Genomic DNA, 18,195 nt, shown 5'->3' on the forward strand with positions numbered 1-18,195 from the left:
AAAAAAATGGAATATTTATAGGGAATGGCTAAAATTAACCATAATTCAATTCAAAGATGATAATATTTCAAATCTAACTGCTGAAAACATGAAAAAACCATTGGGTATCGCTAACGACTCGGGCGAAACGTGCACCTGCGCCAACTTCCCAAGAGCTACTAAGTAGCTAGTACTGGACTACGTGACTGACTTTGCGACGGGCGTAAATTCTTTACTATTTTCTTCATACGCAACAAAGCGAAACATTGGTATACTGTGAGTATATTTGTAATTTATCCCCGATTTCCGATAAAATGCTTTTCTGTGCCTAATAAGTACTTATTATTTATTAACAAATTATTTCAGTCGATACGTAAATGTGCAATGGAGGAATACTGAAAATCTAAACCCAATATTTATAAAGATATTATAGTTATTAGACGCAATGTGTACTAGCTACACATTACCGGGGAGGGGGGGTTAACAGGAAAGCTGTATATATTTTTTCATAATTTGTACCTGCATGTACATACATACATATAAGTAATAAAGTATACACACGGCTCTTTTCCTTCTAAAAATTAATAATGCCAAAAATTGACGCTGCACCGAGCGTAGCGCCATGGACGGGCGGACGAAAGAACTGGTATCATATTTTAACAGAATACTACCAAAGGAAAATGGTCCTTAAGAAATAATGTTCGAACTGCTATTCTCCAAATACGGAATCTTCAAATAATATCTGTAATCTGCGAGTGAATTCAGTAAGGAAAACATACCTTCTGGTTTTTGAAATGTTAAAATACAGTACATTTTTTATGAACCTTAAATTTTTTTCAAAATAAAATTAGGTATTTTTACTTTTTCTTATCAATGAAAAAATATGTGATAAAAATCCACCTCCAAGTGTAATGGTCAGTGTGTTTGTCTATCACGCACGAAGTTTCAGGTTCAATTCCCGACATGAAATATTTTTTTAACAAGGTGTTTTAAATTAGAATATTTCATAGTTCCAGGACTGATCAAAATTATCCAGATACGCTACAATTGGTGTACCAATGCAGTGCTCTATACACCATTAGACGCGGAAAGGGAATGATGATGATGATGAAAAATAATTTTTCACATCAACTATTTACAATAAACTTGTATAAGGACCACCTTTCCATCTGTTGTCTTTTGTGAAGTGATATTTTTTAGTTTTAATGTTAGGTGAAATGTTTCTATTTCAGGGACCCTGGGATGTGGTGAGGAAGGTATTCTCGGAGGAGGAGCATAAGACTATGAGTATTCACGACAAGAGCGATTTGTTCTTCAACGACTACAGTATGTCTCCACTCTTCGTGCAACAGAACTATATCAAAGTAGCCCCACACTGCCACAAGTAAGCGAAGATATAATTTATTTTCAATATTATTTTATACCAATAATAATCGGTTGTAGCGGGTTTATTAATTTATTTGACACTTAATATACATATACAATATATATACATATAAGGGCAGGCATATTGCCTTAAGGTAATTTCTTCCTACCTACCCAAACCGTTCAGTTTGACAAAATTATAAATACATGGACATATTGAATCTTACAATTTTAGACAAAAATTAAAAACAAAGATTAACAATATAAAAATATATTTAAAAAAAAACACTATACTATGAAGAGTGGAGAGGGGATGGGAAGGAAAGAAGAAGGATAAAGGAACAATTTAAATATTTAGATAGTGACATTTCAATCTTGACTTAAATGTAAATAAGAAGGGGGCGTCTCTAACATTAGTGGGTAGATTATTCCACAATCGAGCGGCTACTACTGTGAAAGAGGAGGCAAGAAAATTAGAGCGATGACAGGGTATTAAAAGGGTTCTCTCGTTACTAGAACGAAGAGATAGTCCGCGTTGTGAAAGAGGTTGGATGAGCTCTCTCGGGTTCTCACGTAGGCATAAAAAGATACGAATTATAGGGAGCCCACTTTACAATTTTATTAGAGTACTCCTCTTTACAAGCTATCAGGAAAAACTAATTGCGTTTATACATTTCATTTTTTTTCAAATGTTAAGCTTTCTAAGCGAAGAATTCTTAACGATGCTATCAATTTTTATAAAATGGCTAATGGCACACTGGATGTCCCTGCTTAAACTAGACTGGTACCAAATAGATGTACAAGATCGCAGTCTACCTTTGTTGTGGCATCTGGTAGACAGAATTATTTTGTAAATTCTCCAATCGTCAGACTACATCGGCTCGGAAACGGGTATGGAGATATTTATATATTTGATTTTCCATTGTCAGTTTTTAGAGTAAAAATTCTTAAGGCGATAAAATCAAAACAACTTTTATTATTCAAATGCTGGAAAAATCACTTAGAATTTTTCTGTTTTGCTTATCTACACTTAAATAATACCTACTAGAAACTTAATTTTTTTCCCTAAAACTGTTACAATTTTTCAACACATTTAATTACAGTAAAACCTTGTTTTTACATTCCTCAATTTTACGTTTTTACGCCGAAATGTTTAGATCCCATTTTTTTCCATGTATTCTCATTCACATATCCCCCCAATTAACTTTTTTTATGTTTTTCATAACCCCAGTTTTATGTTTTTCAAAACTCATTTGATCCATCAAAAGACGCCTAGCCGCGCGCCGCCACGTTTGCAAGTGTCTATTTTTGACATTTCACTAAATTGTCACATGCGGTTGACGCATGAAGAATGAAGTCTTTACATCAATAAATTACGATGCAGAAAGTTTAAAAATTTGGAAATAGAAATATTATTTGATGTTATAAGCATAATTTGGAAAGAAGATTGTTTAAACAGTTATCATAAAATTGTGAAATAGTTTTGCCGTGATGTAAATGACAGTTGAAATTCTGTGGTGCCATACTAAAAAAAAAAACACCATATTAATAAAATTTCCCAATATTTAGGGAAAAAATCATTGTATGTATTTTATGCTAATTCAAATTTTTGTATTCGTGTTTTTAAGGTTAAGTATCTACATAAAATTATTTAAACATGTTTTTGTTTTATTCAATTAAAAAAACTTACTGTGATATTGATTGAAAAAATACAAAATATTTTTATTGAAATAGGTAAATATGAAGAATTCCCAATTATGGCCGTTTTTAGAATTATGCTGTGGTTTTTCATTTCCTCACTTTAACGTTTTCCTCTTTTTTTGTTGCTCCCTTGAAAAATGTATAACAGGGGTTTTACTTTATATACTATAAACTTTTTAATGATTAAAAAAGGAATGGCCCACGCTCAGACGCTGAAGTCTTTGTGGGCATTTTTTCCAATTTATGTTTCATTTTAAGATGTATTTTTCTCAAGTGTATTTTTGTAATTATATTTCTATGTAAATAATATGTGTATGAAAAATAAACAAATAGAATAAAAAATTAAAAAATCTACATATCCACTTATATGCAGTATTGTATCTTTATTTATTTATTTATTAACGGATGTTGTCCATGTATACAATTTATAAGGTTTAAATATTACAATAAAAGAATAGTTTAAAACATTTAAAAAAAAATAAAGAAGCATTGACAAACATAAGGGACATCGAGACAAGATCTGGACTATTTATTTAGTGCTCGTTTAAATCGTTGTAAACGTTAACCAAAAAAGTCCAGATCTTGTCTTGAGTTAACAATACGACAAAGACGGGTCATTGGAGAATTTAGGCCATAGTTTGTTCTATGCTGATCGATGAACAGTACTTCATTGTTTCTCAATCTACGAATCTTTATATCTATTAAGCATAATGTCATTAATTTGATAGTTTTTACTTATCATTATTGTTGTTTATTATAAAAGTACCTACATATTAACTTGTAACACCATAAAACTCTTTAATTTTATACATGTCATGTAAAAGCGCCCCGGGCGTATATAGTTAATAAAAAAATAACCTTGAGTTTGTTTTCTCTTACCAGGAAAGATTTGTTGCGAAGGTTTGCCGAAGCCGCAGACAGCATCAGCATTGGAGACCTCGTGGAATCAAAGATACGAAGAAACATGGCGTGGAGTCTCCTTCCCTTGCAGGTCAATCCATAACAATGTTTTGATCATGTCCAAATGTTTCGTCGGCGATTCGGTCTTTATCTCCTCTGTGGTCGTGAGACCTCATCCTATCATAATCCTTTTCATCCTCGGTACTGGAAAGGGTTGCAAGGGGTCAATTTCAATGAATACGGTGGCTGGGAATCAATGCGGTCTGATTTTTTGTAAAAAAGTTGCAAACAAGCCACGAGGCGTGAGCGGACGTCTGTCATTTTTGCTGGAATATTATTATTTTTTTATAAAGGAGTTGCTTTATTATTTACCTTGCTTATGATACACAAGGTTTATATTTAAAAAGTGGATTTTTCTGCAATTTAATTTTTTTAAATTTATCTTAACTGTTGGGATCAGGAGGGATATACTAATGTGGGCCAATCAGGAATTTCTCAGCATTTGCTCATGTGGAGAGGAAACCACTTAAAACTCTTCAGGAGAAGCCGGCCTGTTCGCAGTAGTCAACAGGCCTTCCGTTCCACTAGAGGAGTGTTGGGCATTTTCTTCCCTGGAATATTATTGAAAATTCGCCGATCACACCAAAACATGTCCTAATGACTGAAAATTGACGGATTAATTTTAAACACGTGTATCAGTCTAGGGTGAAAAAATGCTCTTACAATTACGTATTTGTATTAAAAAATAACGTCCTATAGGATTCCATATCTGAAACCTGTATTTGAGAATCGGTCTGATATGTGATTATTGTTCCTGTTTCTGTGAGGAGTTGAGTAATGGAGATTCCGTTTCCAGGCCATGTATAGTTCAGTACTGCCCGGGGAGGCGTTAGCCGGACACATCCAGGGACAGATAGAGTTTCCCGCGTGGCTGGGACAAAACTCCCGTAAAACTAAGATGAGCAGACTAGCGCAGGAGTTACACGCACACACAAGTCTCAGGTATGTTACGAGGAAGTTCAATGTTACGAGATATTCCGTATATTTTATTTATTCTTACGTGTGGTTAAAATTACAGAATGAAATTGTACGGCGAACTTTCTTGAACATGTATTTAAAAAACCATAAAAATTATATTAATAAACATGAGGGCATTGGAAGCAAAGATAGCAAACTCCCGTTTTGGTGTTTTCGAGAAAAATAACAAAAACTGCAACACTAATGCCAAAGAGAGTCTTTATGTTAGAAATTTTACTTTCACTAAACTTAAACTTTAAGATACTAATAAATTAGCTTTAATAGAAACACGAATTCAAAAAACTTTCTTAATATTTGTATGGCAGAGCCATTTTGAAAGTTTAAACCTCAAGCCTGTCATCGGTCGAATAAAATGGCTGGTGGATATTGCTGTTTGCTTTCAAACCATCAGAAGTATGATTTTAAAGTACATTTGCAACTCAACTCATGATTTTTATAAAAATAAAGTTGATAAACTACAGAATGACATCATAAATGAGTCAATGTTAAATATTTCTAGTCTACAAAAACATAGAACTAATATTGACTCCATATATATGTTCGGCATACTAAATGGTATAATCGATGTTCCATCATTACTGTGACAAGTAAAATTCAATATTCCGACTCGTAGATTGAGAAACAATGAAGTACTGTTCATCGATCAGCATAGAACAAACTATGGCCTAAATTCTCCAATGACCCGCCTTTGTCATATTGTTAACTCAAGACAGGATCTGGACTTTTTTGGTTTAAGTTTACAACGATTTAAACGAGCACTAAATAAATAGTCCAGATCTTGTCTCGATGTCCCTTATGTTTGTCAATGCTTCTTTCTTTTTTCTTTAAATGTTTTAAACTACTCTTTTATTGTAATATTTAAACCTTATAAATTGTATACATGGACAATGTCCGTTAATAAATAAATAACCAAAAATATTTTTTTTTGAGGTTTCTATCTTTGCTTCCAATGCCCTCATATGAACTACTTTAAACGACGTCACTAGTTCTCCCGAATCAACCATGATAGTGTTGTGATAGATTACCAATTTATGGGAAGCTAACTCACCAATCAGCAGAACTCACCGAAGAGAACTTGTGACTTCACATGCGTAGTCATTCCAAAGGTGGCCTCGTTATGGCGGCCTCGGTATATAGTGGTTCAGACGCTTGTCTCAAGCCCGGTAGGTTCGGGTTCGATTCCCGGTGAGGACACAAAAATTAAATATCATTTTGCTCAAGCCTGGGTGTTCTGAGCTGTAATCGGGTTGTGGTCTCGTGGCTAGTGTTGCGCGGACTCACGGATCAGAAGTCCGAGGTTCGAACCCCATTCAACCCGAACTTGATTTCCATTTTCTAATAGTGAGTTATTTACGACTCATAATTCTTTTTATTAAAAAAATAAATAATCAGAACTGACTGCGCTACACAGACTGTACGCGAGTCATTTTATTCTCTGGTATACCCGTGTAGATGCTATTACAATACAAGTGAAAGCGGGGGTTTCTTGAAAAATGTTTTTTCTTTTATGATTCCAGCACGAGTGGCTCGAAGCTATCCATCCGACTAGACTACGCTTCTTACCTCCGAGACTCCATTGTTAGGCCGCTGGAGGAGGGCGCAGGGGGCGTCCCGGAGTCCCTCGGCGTACTGCAGACCTACCACCTCCTGAGGGAAGACCTGGACTCCCTGCTGGAGCTGAGCGCCTGGCCGGGGAAGAGGGACCACATGGCTATGGTGGATTCTAAAGTATGTTACGTTATGTAAATGCGTATCCTCCCATTTTTAGTTGTATATATATACAACCGAATGCAGCCCCCGTACAAAAAAACAAACTCTGTAACTATGGGTACATTTTCGTGCCACTACTTTTTAAAAATATTTTACTCTATAGGGCGCGTTTACGTGTATTAATAGGTCGATGGCCACACCATAGTCCCCTTCTCACGTAGTATTAAATACACAAGACTTAAATTATTTACATATTCCATACAAATTTTATCAATTATATATATGGCCTAAGCCAATTACAACAGTTATATGAAGAAACATATGTACAAGAAATTGAACAAAAAGAACATAAAACTATGTAGCAAAGACAAACAAGGGCAATAAAATAATGGTATACAATATATTTAATAACACAATCAACGTATAAGACTTTGAGCTAACCCATATCTATCCATCTTCATCCCACATCGTGTTAATGGCGAAGAGATTTACAAAAAGCCGGAAGATCTATCCCAAGGAATTCCAAGTTGTGTCACCAATTGTCTAATCTACACATTCTGGACATTGGGACATAAAAACAAAAGTTACTATTACAAGATTTTGACTTCTGGTGACACGGTTGGAAACATGAAAAGAAATTGATTGCAACAGAGATGGGACTAATTGCCCCACACTTTAAAGACCTGGATTTGGAGTGGGAGATTTAGCGATAATAAAGCACCCGCCCTCTAATCAGTAGTCGGCTCTTTAAAGGCTTAGTCTCGGAGGGCGAGATTTAATTTACAGAGACCTGTCACAGGTCACAGTGACGTCAGGAGCTTATATAGTACTGAATAGTATCTATCTGTTAATATTAACTTTTCCTTGTATTTTCCTCTCTCAGGTTAAAGCTGCTCTCACTCGAGCGTATAACAAGGAAGCCGTCGCTCTGCCTTACTCCGCTGTGAGTGTGAAGAAAAGTCGCTCGACCCTGAGTTCCGGGCTGGAAACTGACTCAGAGACGCTCCCCTACTCGGAACCCACCCACGAGTCGGGAGAAGAGGAGGAAGACAGCGACGTGGAACACGATGCACTGATCAAGGTATGCCCCGGAGATTCATTTCGATCGAAGAAAAAATTTATATGTGTTATAAATATAAGTATTGTAAATTCCACGAGGACAGCTAATAACTAATAAGTAATTGCAATATTAAATGACTTTCAAAAAGTGGAGAACGTAAAAATTACTCTTTCTGGTATGACATGTTGCTTTGCATCATTATGACAATATGTGGAATGGCATTACAACACTGTGATATGATATTATGACATTGTTTTGTGTCATGAGAATTTTTGGATGACCTGACACTTTGTGACGTAAAATTATATCATTTTAAGAGGATATGTGGTAAGTAAGAATTTTGACAAATAGGTATTTGAACATCGTCCTTCTGTCACTTTCTCGATACAGTGCGAGAAAGACATCTGCACCAAGGATTGATTTTGGCCAACTGAAATCGAAAAAATTCGACATTTCGCTGTCCCGTTTTCCGCACCTCCATACCGAACCGAATTCGATGTCATATTTTTAGAAAGATATCAGAATGAATTATTTATCATATTTGTATACCGTACGTCCGAAGATGGCAGATAAAACTGGGTGCTTTTTTAAATTTTTGGATAGTCGTATCTCCCTTAAAAAAACAATTAATCAAAAAAGCAAAACAATAGACACGCCAATGGTAAATAAATATAGTTTGTTAAAAAAAATTGCTCTAGTGCCATTATCCAGGGAGAAAATACGGGACTATTTGTATAAAGAAATGAAAGACCGCGTTTCCTCTTAAGTATCATTATGATACTTTTTGATGTAACATTATGATAATTTGTGGAGTCACATTATGACAAGTTTTGTATCATGACTTTTTTATGGTATGACATTGACACTGGTATCCTGGCATTGGGGTGGTCATTTCCGTATAAATTAAAGGCATAGTTTGAGTTTTTCTACTGACATTTCTTGCTGGCATTGCATTTTAATAATAATAATAAAAATACGTATATAGTTTTATTCCACTTTTATTTATAATTTTTACCAGTGACTGGGTTTTGTAGTGACCGACATCGTCAGACTGGTGGGAGACTAAACAAATTTCTATGTTATATACAAGTGCAAGCAGGGGTTGTAAATCATGATTTTGTATAATTATGGGAATAACAGTTTAAATTAAAATAATTTAAGCATAAAGTAAAAACAATTATATGAATATCAGTTTTTTATAGCTTCTTAAAAAAATATCAATCTTTGTTTTTGCTCTCATGTAAACCTCGCAAAATGCAGTTTCCATAGTATGTCGATATGTGTGAAACAAAAAATATAATATGATCTTTTTCCCACAGAAATCTAAGAAAACAACTACAAAAGCAAAGCCATCCACTTCTAAGGAATCAAAAGCGAAAGCAGCTTCTTCTAAGGAAAAGGCTCCGGCGAAAGGCAGGAAGAAATAGTGTTATAATATTATATTAATGGTAGATGATTTTTATGGCCGCATGCTTGTAAAGATTACCTCAAGGGCACGTTACAAACACCAGTACTTAATTCCTTGGGATAGATCTTCCGGCTTTTTGTAGATCTCTTCGCCATTAACACGGTGTGGGATGAAGATAGATAGATATGGGTTAGCTCAAAGTCTCAAACAGTATAAAAGCTAAGTGACCGATTCGCCACTGTAGCCAAAATTGAGTTATGTGTACCACTTTTCTAGGAATTTTAAGCATCGTATGAGCCGACACCCATGGATAGCGTATTGAAAGGCATCTGAAAGATCTTAATTTTATGCAACAGAGAGAGAAAAACATTTTTGAGCAGGAATATGGAAGTCTAGGCATTAACAAGGCTTATGACGTGTTGTTGGCTGGTTTGCACACTATTTGAATCGGGTTGTGGTCTCGTGGCTAGTGTCTCAGACTCACGGCTTAAAGGTCCGTGGTTCGAATCCCACTCTACCCCAACTTGATTCCCATTTTCTAATACTGAGTTATTTACAACTCGTTGAAAATAGCCCTTAAAATGAAATATTTGGGTAAATCACAAGAACACAAATATATATATTTTTTTTGAAAGTATGTAACATGAAGGTAAGGTGATCACTCTTACACTTCAGGTACCAGTCCAGGGACTATGAAATATTCTAGTGTAAAAACACCTTTTTAAATAATATTTCATATCAAACATGTCGGGAATCGAACCCGAGACCTCTTGCATGGTAGGCAAACGCACTGACCATTACACCACGAGGCCGACCTTCACCATTCTGCCTGTGTTTTAACATCCACATGTCTTCAACTCTTCAATCTGTTGACTTTTGTGAAGTAAAAGAGCTGAAACTTTTGTTACTGCGGGTGAGATTCATCTGGCTGAATTATTTCACCCACTAGGCGATGGCCTAAAACACTTTTCCAATATTTATACTTGTTCTTATACCAGTTAGTTTAAACGATGATTTGAGTTTGTCCAAATGTTTGTAGATAGGCTGGATTTCATTCCCAAGGGAGTTAACGAGATCAAAATCTAATCTCATTTTTGAAGAGTTTAATTTATACATTGTTCCTAAATTATGGATAGAAAAATGTATATCTGTAAACAAACTACATACACGTAACTTGTACCAGTAAACAATGAAATAACTGTATTATGCATCATTAAATCTTTAGAATTAATTTTCGAATATATATATAATTTAGACACATTATCAGAATTGTATTTTTATATTCAGACCATTCTTTTTGGTAAATTTACACTTTATTGAATTAAAATTAAGTTAGGAAATAATTAAGGACGCCAGTGTTTTTATGGATTTTATTTTATGGTAGCTTTAAAAACAGAGCGATTGAAATAGAACATTGTGAACTTGAATTAACCTTGTGAAAATGTAACATTGTGAAAATCAGAAAACATGCCACCTATAATTTAGTGTTGCCAGAGTTCAAATCAGTTGTAGTTCTTATTTTTACAATTTTCTCTTCTTGTTTGAGAGACTATGTGTGTGTGTATAGTGAAAATCATCCAAATAGTAAATTCACAATGAAAATAAATTTTAAAATATCTTTTTATAAATGATGCTTAAGTTAAAAAAAAACAATAAGTTTAGAAAATATGTAAATTCCCCAAAAATACTTTTTTTAATAGACCTTTGTAAATTACATACACAATTTATTTGCAATACATTTCACGATGTATGAGAGCTTGTAATGCAAAAATTGTAATAAGCGTATGAAAGAGTTAAATGCATCTTTTTCGTCAACCTCCTGGCTGTTTGTCCCATTTACTTGGGGTCAGCCCTCCTAGTCACCAGTCTACACGTCGGACTATAGTCCTTAAAGTATAGCTTGATTAAAATGACAGCTGTCAAACTAATGTCACTAGTGATGGGAAATTGATCACTGGTCATGTACCCATCAAATCAATTTTATCCGTTTTTTCATGCAAACATGAGACTCTGTTTCCGAAAATTGATATAATAACGCAAAAAGCCTATTATAGTGTGTTTAAGACAATTATTTACTAAAAAATAAGACATTAAATACTCTTTTTATGAACAACGACTGAATAATTTTTTTATTTGATCGATTTACATTGATCAATTTGCCCTATCTTTAACATTTTTGCAAAATGATGTAACCTTGTAAGAACGTTGTTAATAATTAGGTTTATTTTAGTTTTAAAGCTGATTTTATATAATTATGTTGATTTATATGTGAAGCATTGTATTAAAAAAAAAAAATTATCACGCCAGATACAAATGATTTTTCGAGTGTCCATATAAATCACTCCTTAGATGTAACTACAAAGTTATGTTCTCACTTTTGCTGACAACTGTCATTCTAATCAAACTATATTTTAAGGACTATAGGAGATTTGTTGTTCATTTTCTGTTTTATGGCCGGTTGCCACCTGACGCCGAGGCATCAAATGATTTCAATAATCGAATAATCAACATGTTTCATTTTTGGGTGATACCGTGTGTGTTGGATTTGTTCCGAGGTTTTGGCTACCATTGCAGGAGCCATTTTCAGGGTAAACTGAGTGTTTTTTAGAAAAAAGTATGCGTGGAAACGGAAGCTGTTTATAAACTAAGTTGCCAAGGATGTAATAAAGTGTATAGGACAAACAGGGCGTGCAGCAAAGAAAAGGATTGACGAACACCAAAAAGCGTGTAAACTTGGGCACCCAGACAAATCCGCAATAGCGAAACATTTTATAGACACCGGACATTTTTTTGCCATCGAACTGAAAATTTTATATAAACCCAGTAATTACAGTGCATGAATAATGAGAGGCAATTGAAATACACAGACACCCAAATAACATAAACAAAGACGACGGGCTTAAATTAAACTCAACATGGTCCCCAGCACTGCTTACTACTAAAACTAATAGAAATGTGCCTACTGCCGACTGCGACACGGTACAAATTACTAGTACTTAAACACATATTTTTTTCTACAAAACACTCAGTTTACCCTGAAGATGGCTCTTGCAATGGTAGCCGAAACGTCAGAACAAATCCAACACACACGGTATCACCCAAAAAAGAAACATATTGATAAAAAGGATTGTGAAAACCTACGCTATATAATCATTTAAATAAATTGATCTCAGTACATCTCAAGTCATTTTAATTTCTGGAATTCATTTATATTGCATAAAACAGACGAGTGCCAAGAAATAAAAATTAAATTGTCATTTTAAAACTATCATAAGAATAAATTAGGTTTAAACCTATCTGAAAAATCTTCTTGTTTGATACTCTGTATTTACATAATGTATTTTATTTATAAATCTGTGATCCATTTTTTAATGTTCATTAAATTACAGTATTCGTTTGATTGTTGAAGTTGTATTTTATGGATAATAAATGAGTGATTTTCTTTCTGTATTATGTTTATTATTTCATTATTATGGATAACTTATACAGAGTGTTCTTTAAACCCTGTCACATCCGAAACCACGATGATCAGTATGGGCAAGAAGACATATTAGCATATTTAGAATGAACAAATTTTGTTCAAATAAAATATTTAAAAAAACAAATGGTTGCGTGCTTCTGCAGAGAAGCGAGGGGGGCACCGCCGCGCGGTTGACGGTATATCAGACTCCTCCCCCCCCTCCTCGTTTCTCCTCTGCAGAAGTAAGCAACCATTAGTTTTTTTAAATATTTTATTTGTTCTAAAAATTTATTATAATGTGCCAATGTCTTCTTGCTCATACTGATCATCGTGGTTTCGGATGTGACAGGGTTTTAAGAACATCTTGTATAGCACCTTTTTGTAATTTAATATCTCAAGGGTGTTTTACAAAAGTTTGTGGTCAAACATTTTACTAAATGTTATTAAATATTTGTATATAACCACTTACTGACTTTTCTATGTCTACCGGTTTTGAGACGTACCCGACTCTTAGTCAGGACACCAATTAAACCAACATGCAAAATCCACTATACACCTTCACCATATTTGTTGCACAAAAATATAAAACCAACACGACATGCATGTGCGGAAGCTACACGTCCACGTCATGTCCGTGGGCGTTCACACAAGGTCAATGCGGCCGTGTGTGGTGGTGGGGGTAGTAATTATTCCGTGGAGACAGCCTGCCCGTCTATCCTGTGTCCTAGGACAAAACAATATTCAGTGTAAACGGCCTTTGATCATGTTTCTCGTAGGCTATAGCCGTCTTCTCTATCGATGTCTTTTGAACTGACGATTATAACCGTCACTTCCAAGCTAACAAGTTTCTATCAGAAGGGTGTGCTGTACGACAAAAGGAACGACGATCAATTGGCAAAATGTATTGGCACATTTCTTCTTCGTTTTTTTTATGGCTTTTTCACCTCTCAACTCGGGTGTTCTGGCCAGTTTAGAGTTTTTTTTTTTTACATATTTACACATGTGTTAGTAATATAATATATACAAGTTAGTAAGTAAGTATTTAACCTTTCCCTTACTGTCCTAAGCATTACGGTGCTGTGTAGTCACTACACATTAAAAAAATAAGAGATTTAAAAACGGAAAAATGGAATATTTATAGGGAATGGCTTTAATTAACCATAATTTAATTCAAAGGTGAAAATATTTCAAATCTAACTGCTGAAAACATGAAAAAATCATTGGGTATCGCTAACAACTCGGGCGAAACGTGCACCTGCGCCAACTTCCCAAGAGCTACTAAGTAGCTAGTACTGGACTACGTGACTGACTTTGCGACGGGCGTAAATTCTTTACTCTTTTCTTCATACGCAACAAAGCGAAACATTGGTATACTGTGAGTATACTTGTAATTTATCCCCGATTTCCGATAAAATGCTTTTCTGTGCCTAATAAGTACTTATTATTTAATAACAAATTATTTCATTCGATACGTAAATGTGTAATGGAGGAATACTGAAAATCTAAACCCAATATTTATTATATTTATAAAGATATTATAGTTATTAGACGTAATGTGTACTAGCTACACATCACTGGGGAGGGAGGGTTAATATAATATATACATGTAATATTACAACATATTTACAGCTTAACACCATTTATAACTAGATATTTACATAGAATTTTTAATGCATGTTTATTGGGTGGGGACAGGAGAGTTAGAATATGAATAGGGAATGGGATATTAATATCAGAGAGGTCGGATAGGAAATCAGTATAACAATCATTTATGGGGCATAAAAAAAAACATGGTTTAAATCTTCTTCATCAAGCTGACATTCGCAAATCGCAGAGTCCCGGACATGGATTCTTAACAGGTGAGAACCATTGCAGCAGTGCCCAATGCGCTTCTGCATTTGGAGGATGTCTCGAACTTGTTCATTTTGCACATTTAAACAAACTGACAACATAATTTATCGAGAAAAGCTTGGAAAAAAATCATACTTACAGCTTGTCTCATGGAATAAGAAAATACCGAAAAATCAAACAAAATACATTCAAAATTGAAATGTTTAATTGCTAGATATTTACATATTGAGAAAAGAAAGATGTTTATGCAATGTTTGTTTTCCGTTCTGTTCAGTCCTTGCGAATAAATGCAACCCTCGGGTCATCGGGGCGCATGATGATATATTTCGCTTTGTATCTTCTATTTTCCCCGTCGTCGGCAATATATCGTTTCAATCCTATTGCTGCGACCACCAAACCTGAGAGAGCGACGCCAGTCACTCCGATTACTTCAGGAATTTCGTTCCACCCTTGCTTAAACAACGCGACGATCTTGCTCTGAGCGCGAGCCATTTTTATAAATGCCTCGACACTGAACTTTTAATAAAATAACCAAGTTTTTATCCCGAACTACAAGTTCGTAAGAATTTTCCCAAACGTCAAAATTATGCAACGAAAAACTAAGCTATTGTCTATAATCCATGGACAAATGTGACATTGAAAGAATGTTGCCAATCAACCAATTTTAATAATTAATGAATATGCTCAAAAAGGCAACAGGGGGAGATTAACTTCAGATATTTTTTTATGTAAAAAAAAAAAAAAAAACAAAACAATCTGGAGGCTCAAAAAGGCAGCCATTAAGTTCATACCATTTTTCTTATCCGCACCCAGTGAGACATAGGTATTTATTTTATGACACAAAGTATTTTACAAGTATAATACCTACAAATGAATTACATTCCTAGGAGTAAGAACTAGGTTTGGGACTTAAATAATATTAAAATTAAAATAAAAAAACACACATATTTAGAACAACAAAGAAACAAAGCAATTTTAGCACCTTTATAACTCAATACAGCACAAAAATATATACGCCAAAAACCTTTTATTACACAAGTGGAATAAATATATAAAAATAAAATGGTATTGGTAATCCAATTTCAGCGGATCATTCCTGTCACTGAAAATATGTAGAACATGTTAATCATACCATTAAATTTAACAAATCCTATCCGATATCAGAGCCCCATTCTCTACTCATATTTTAACTCTCTTGTCCCCACCCAATAAACAAATATTAAATTTTTATATAAATAGGTAGTTATAATTGGTATTAAGTTGTACATAAGTTATATATTGTGTAGTGTGTATGTAATATTAGAAGAAAAATTAAGAAGAAGAAGAAGAAATTTTACCCAAATTTATGAATTATTTTGAAACAATTGCGATTAAAAAATGAAAAATTTATCGGTTTGAAAAGATTTTGATTGAGTGTGTATTTTTCAACGAAAAGAATTTCAAACTAAAATCAAAATATGTCAATTACTTATCTTAATACAGGTAAACGTCGTTATACACCGGGATTCCATTCCGAATCAGTGTAAAATGAACACATATATAACGGAAGATACAAGGTTGGGTTCCGTGTCAAAATCTGAGAACAATGTATCATGTTTATTTAATACATATCCTATATACAGGGTGTTCATAAAACCCTGTCACACCCAAAACCACGATGATCAGTATGAGCAAGAAGACATATTGGCACATTTGAATATTTTTTTTAGAACGAATAATTAAAAAAAATATAAATATCAAAAAAAGCAAATGGTTGCATACTTCTGCAGGGCAGAAACGAGGAGTGGAAGGGGGGAGTCTGATACTGCGCCACGCTCCTCTCACTTCTCCCCTGCAGAAGTAAGCTACCATTTGTTTTTTTTTAATTTTATTTAAAAAAAATCTTTTTCCTGAATATTTTTTTTAATATGCTAATATGTCTTCTTGCCCACACTGATCATTGTGGTTTCGGATGTGACAGGGTTTAAAGAACACCTGTATATTCAAAATAAATTATAAATGTATTAAATAAACATAGTTTAAATTCGTTTACAAAATAATTCATAATCTCTCGATATAATGCGTTTGTCTCACCAGTTTGTCGGCACTTAATTAAATTCTCACACCTTTTTTTAAAAAGCGTCCAATTTCGTTTGCTTTGATTAGTGCTCCCTTTCTTGCAAAATCGTAGCATAAAATACAAAAAAAATATATTGTTTTAATTTTAATAATAATAAAAAATATATACAGAATGTTCATTAAACCCTGTCACATCCGAAACCACGATGATCAGTATGAGCAAGAAGACATATTGGCACATTAAAATATTTATTTGGAACGAATGAAATTTAAAATAATAAAATATCAAAAAAAGCAAACGGTTGCTTACTTCTGAAGAGGTGACACGAGAGGGAGGGGTGAAGGGGAAGTCTTATGACCAACATTCAAGCTCCCCTCACTTCTCCCCTGCAGAAGTGAGCAACCATTTCCTTTTTTTGATATTTTATTATTTTAAATTTCATTCGTTTTAAATAAATAATTTGATGTGCCAATATGTATTCTTGCTCATACTGATCATCGTGGTTTCAGATGTGACAGGAATTAATTTACCCTGTATAATCACACCTTTTTATTTGTCTTTATAACAAAACGAAAACTGCCTCGGAAAAAAATTCGCTCACACAATAGGCTGCTCGCGTAAACGGTAAAAGGATAAAACAACGTGTAAAAGTGTGTCTGCTATTAGAATTGCGGCGCCTACTGTCGTGTAGTGTCAGGCGAACCAGAGAATCTCCCGCCAACACCAACCGGCGTAGTTGTAAATCAGCGTTAATCGAACCACCGCAAAACGACGTTCACCTGTATTTTTTTCTACTAGTGCTGTCTCAGTCTCATATCGAAAATATTTTTATGTCAGATATCAACGTCCCCTCTAACAGAGCGTTGAGATATCCCGGTGTTACTCAGTTCTTATCTATATCATTTAATACCACCCTTTTTTATGGCAACTTTTTTGTCTCTTATGTTGGTATTACAGCTGTCACAGGCAGGGGAATGTTGTTCTCTTGCTTTAATTCACGGGTGCACTTCGGGGCGCGTCAGCCATGTTACGTCTGTTTTTGTCTGCTCAGAGTGTTTTTCTTGTAAATAATGACTTTTTTACAACATGATGAAAGTAATTAGTAAAGTATTAGAAGTAGCGAAACGTTTCTAAACAAGTGTAGTGTAATAATTGTGTGTGGTTTGAGACTTTAATGAGTTTTTCGAGCTTTGTCTTCGTGGGTGACAATATACACTCAAGATGGCGCATCAACTTGCTCCGTCTGTTAACTGTTCGCTCGATGACATTGATTTGAATGCGCTGAAGGTAAATAAAATTACCCAAATGTAAACTTAAAAAATGTTTCGGCCGTTTATATTTTAACCGAGGCGTGTCGGGGGAAGCTATAGCTATCGAAATACTTATTTTTTTGTCACTGCCGTTGCGATGGGGTGTGATTCACCGGACCAATTCCGAGATCAGATTAACTATTTTATGAATTCACCATGGCTGTATTTTAATTATGATGAATTGACATTCCTTCCAGGACCCGGCGGGGATATTTGAGCTGATTGAAGTGGTCGGCAATGGAACCTACGGTCAGGTATACAAGGTAAGAAAACTTTCATATTTTTATTTGCGGAGCCCACGTCGCGTCGGAAAAAAATATGTTTACCGGAGAGAATCACATGTCGTTTATAAAC

At 34.5% G+C, this 18,195-nt stretch overlaps 3 protein-coding genes across 15 annotated transcripts in view; 2 read left to right on the forward strand and 1 right to left on the reverse strand.

The window, feature by feature from the left end:
* Gnf1 (germ line transcription factor 1) overlaps positions 1-9,313 on the forward strand; it is a 34,025-nt gene extending 24,712 nt beyond the window's left edge. The window contains exons 13-18 of the mRNA XM_088235242.1: positions 1,212-1,363; positions 3,928-4,036; positions 4,802-4,947; positions 6,501-6,711; positions 7,577-7,774; positions 9,073-9,313. Coding sequence (XP_088091368.1) covers positions 1,212-1,363; positions 3,928-4,036; positions 4,802-4,947; positions 6,501-6,711; positions 7,577-7,774; positions 9,073-9,180 — 924 coding nt within the window. The 3' untranslated portion in view covers positions 9,181-9,313. The remainder of the gene's footprint in view (positions 1-1,211; positions 1,364-3,927; positions 4,037-4,801; positions 4,948-6,500; positions 6,712-7,576; positions 7,775-9,072) is intronic.
* Positions 9,314-14,659: 5,346 nt separating this feature from the next.
* On the reverse strand, positions 14,660-15,096 carry NdufA3 (NADH:ubiquinone oxidoreductase subunit A3). The gene has a single exon (XM_088235243.1). It carries the CDS (start codon positions 14,962-14,964, stop codon positions 14,743-14,745), a length of 222 nt encoding a protein of 73 aa, XP_088091369.1. The 5' UTR covers positions 14,965-15,096; the 3' UTR covers positions 14,660-14,742.
* Positions 15,097-17,534: 2,438 nt separating this feature from the next.
* The window catches only part of msn (serine/threonine-protein kinase msn), a 90,357-nt gene continuing 89,696 nt past the window's right edge, over positions 17,535-18,195 (forward strand). For all 13 annotated transcript variants that reach the window (XM_088235229.1, XM_088235227.1, XM_088235234.1 and 10 more), the window contains exons 1-2: positions 17,535-17,818; positions 18,039-18,104. In XM_088235229.1, coding sequence (XP_088091355.1) covers positions 17,753-17,818; positions 18,039-18,104 — 132 coding nt within the window. In that variant the 5' untranslated portion in view covers positions 17,535-17,752. The remainder of the gene's footprint in view (positions 17,819-18,038; positions 18,105-18,195) is intronic.

This window comes from Micrasema longulum, unplaced genomic scaffold (assembly GCF_059751315.1).
Source record: "Micrasema longulum isolate JH-2025_06_02 unplaced genomic scaffold, ASM5975131v1 h1tg001345l, whole genome shotgun sequence".
NCBI lineage: Eukaryota > Metazoa > Arthropoda > Insecta > Trichoptera > Brachycentridae > Micrasema > Micrasema longulum.

Bases quoted from the DNA above. Each gene is read 5' to 3' on its own strand.
- NdufA3 (XM_088235243.1), bottom strand. From the start codon at position 14,964: ATGGCTCGCGCTCAGAGCAAGATCGTCGCGTTGTTTAAGCAAGGGTGG.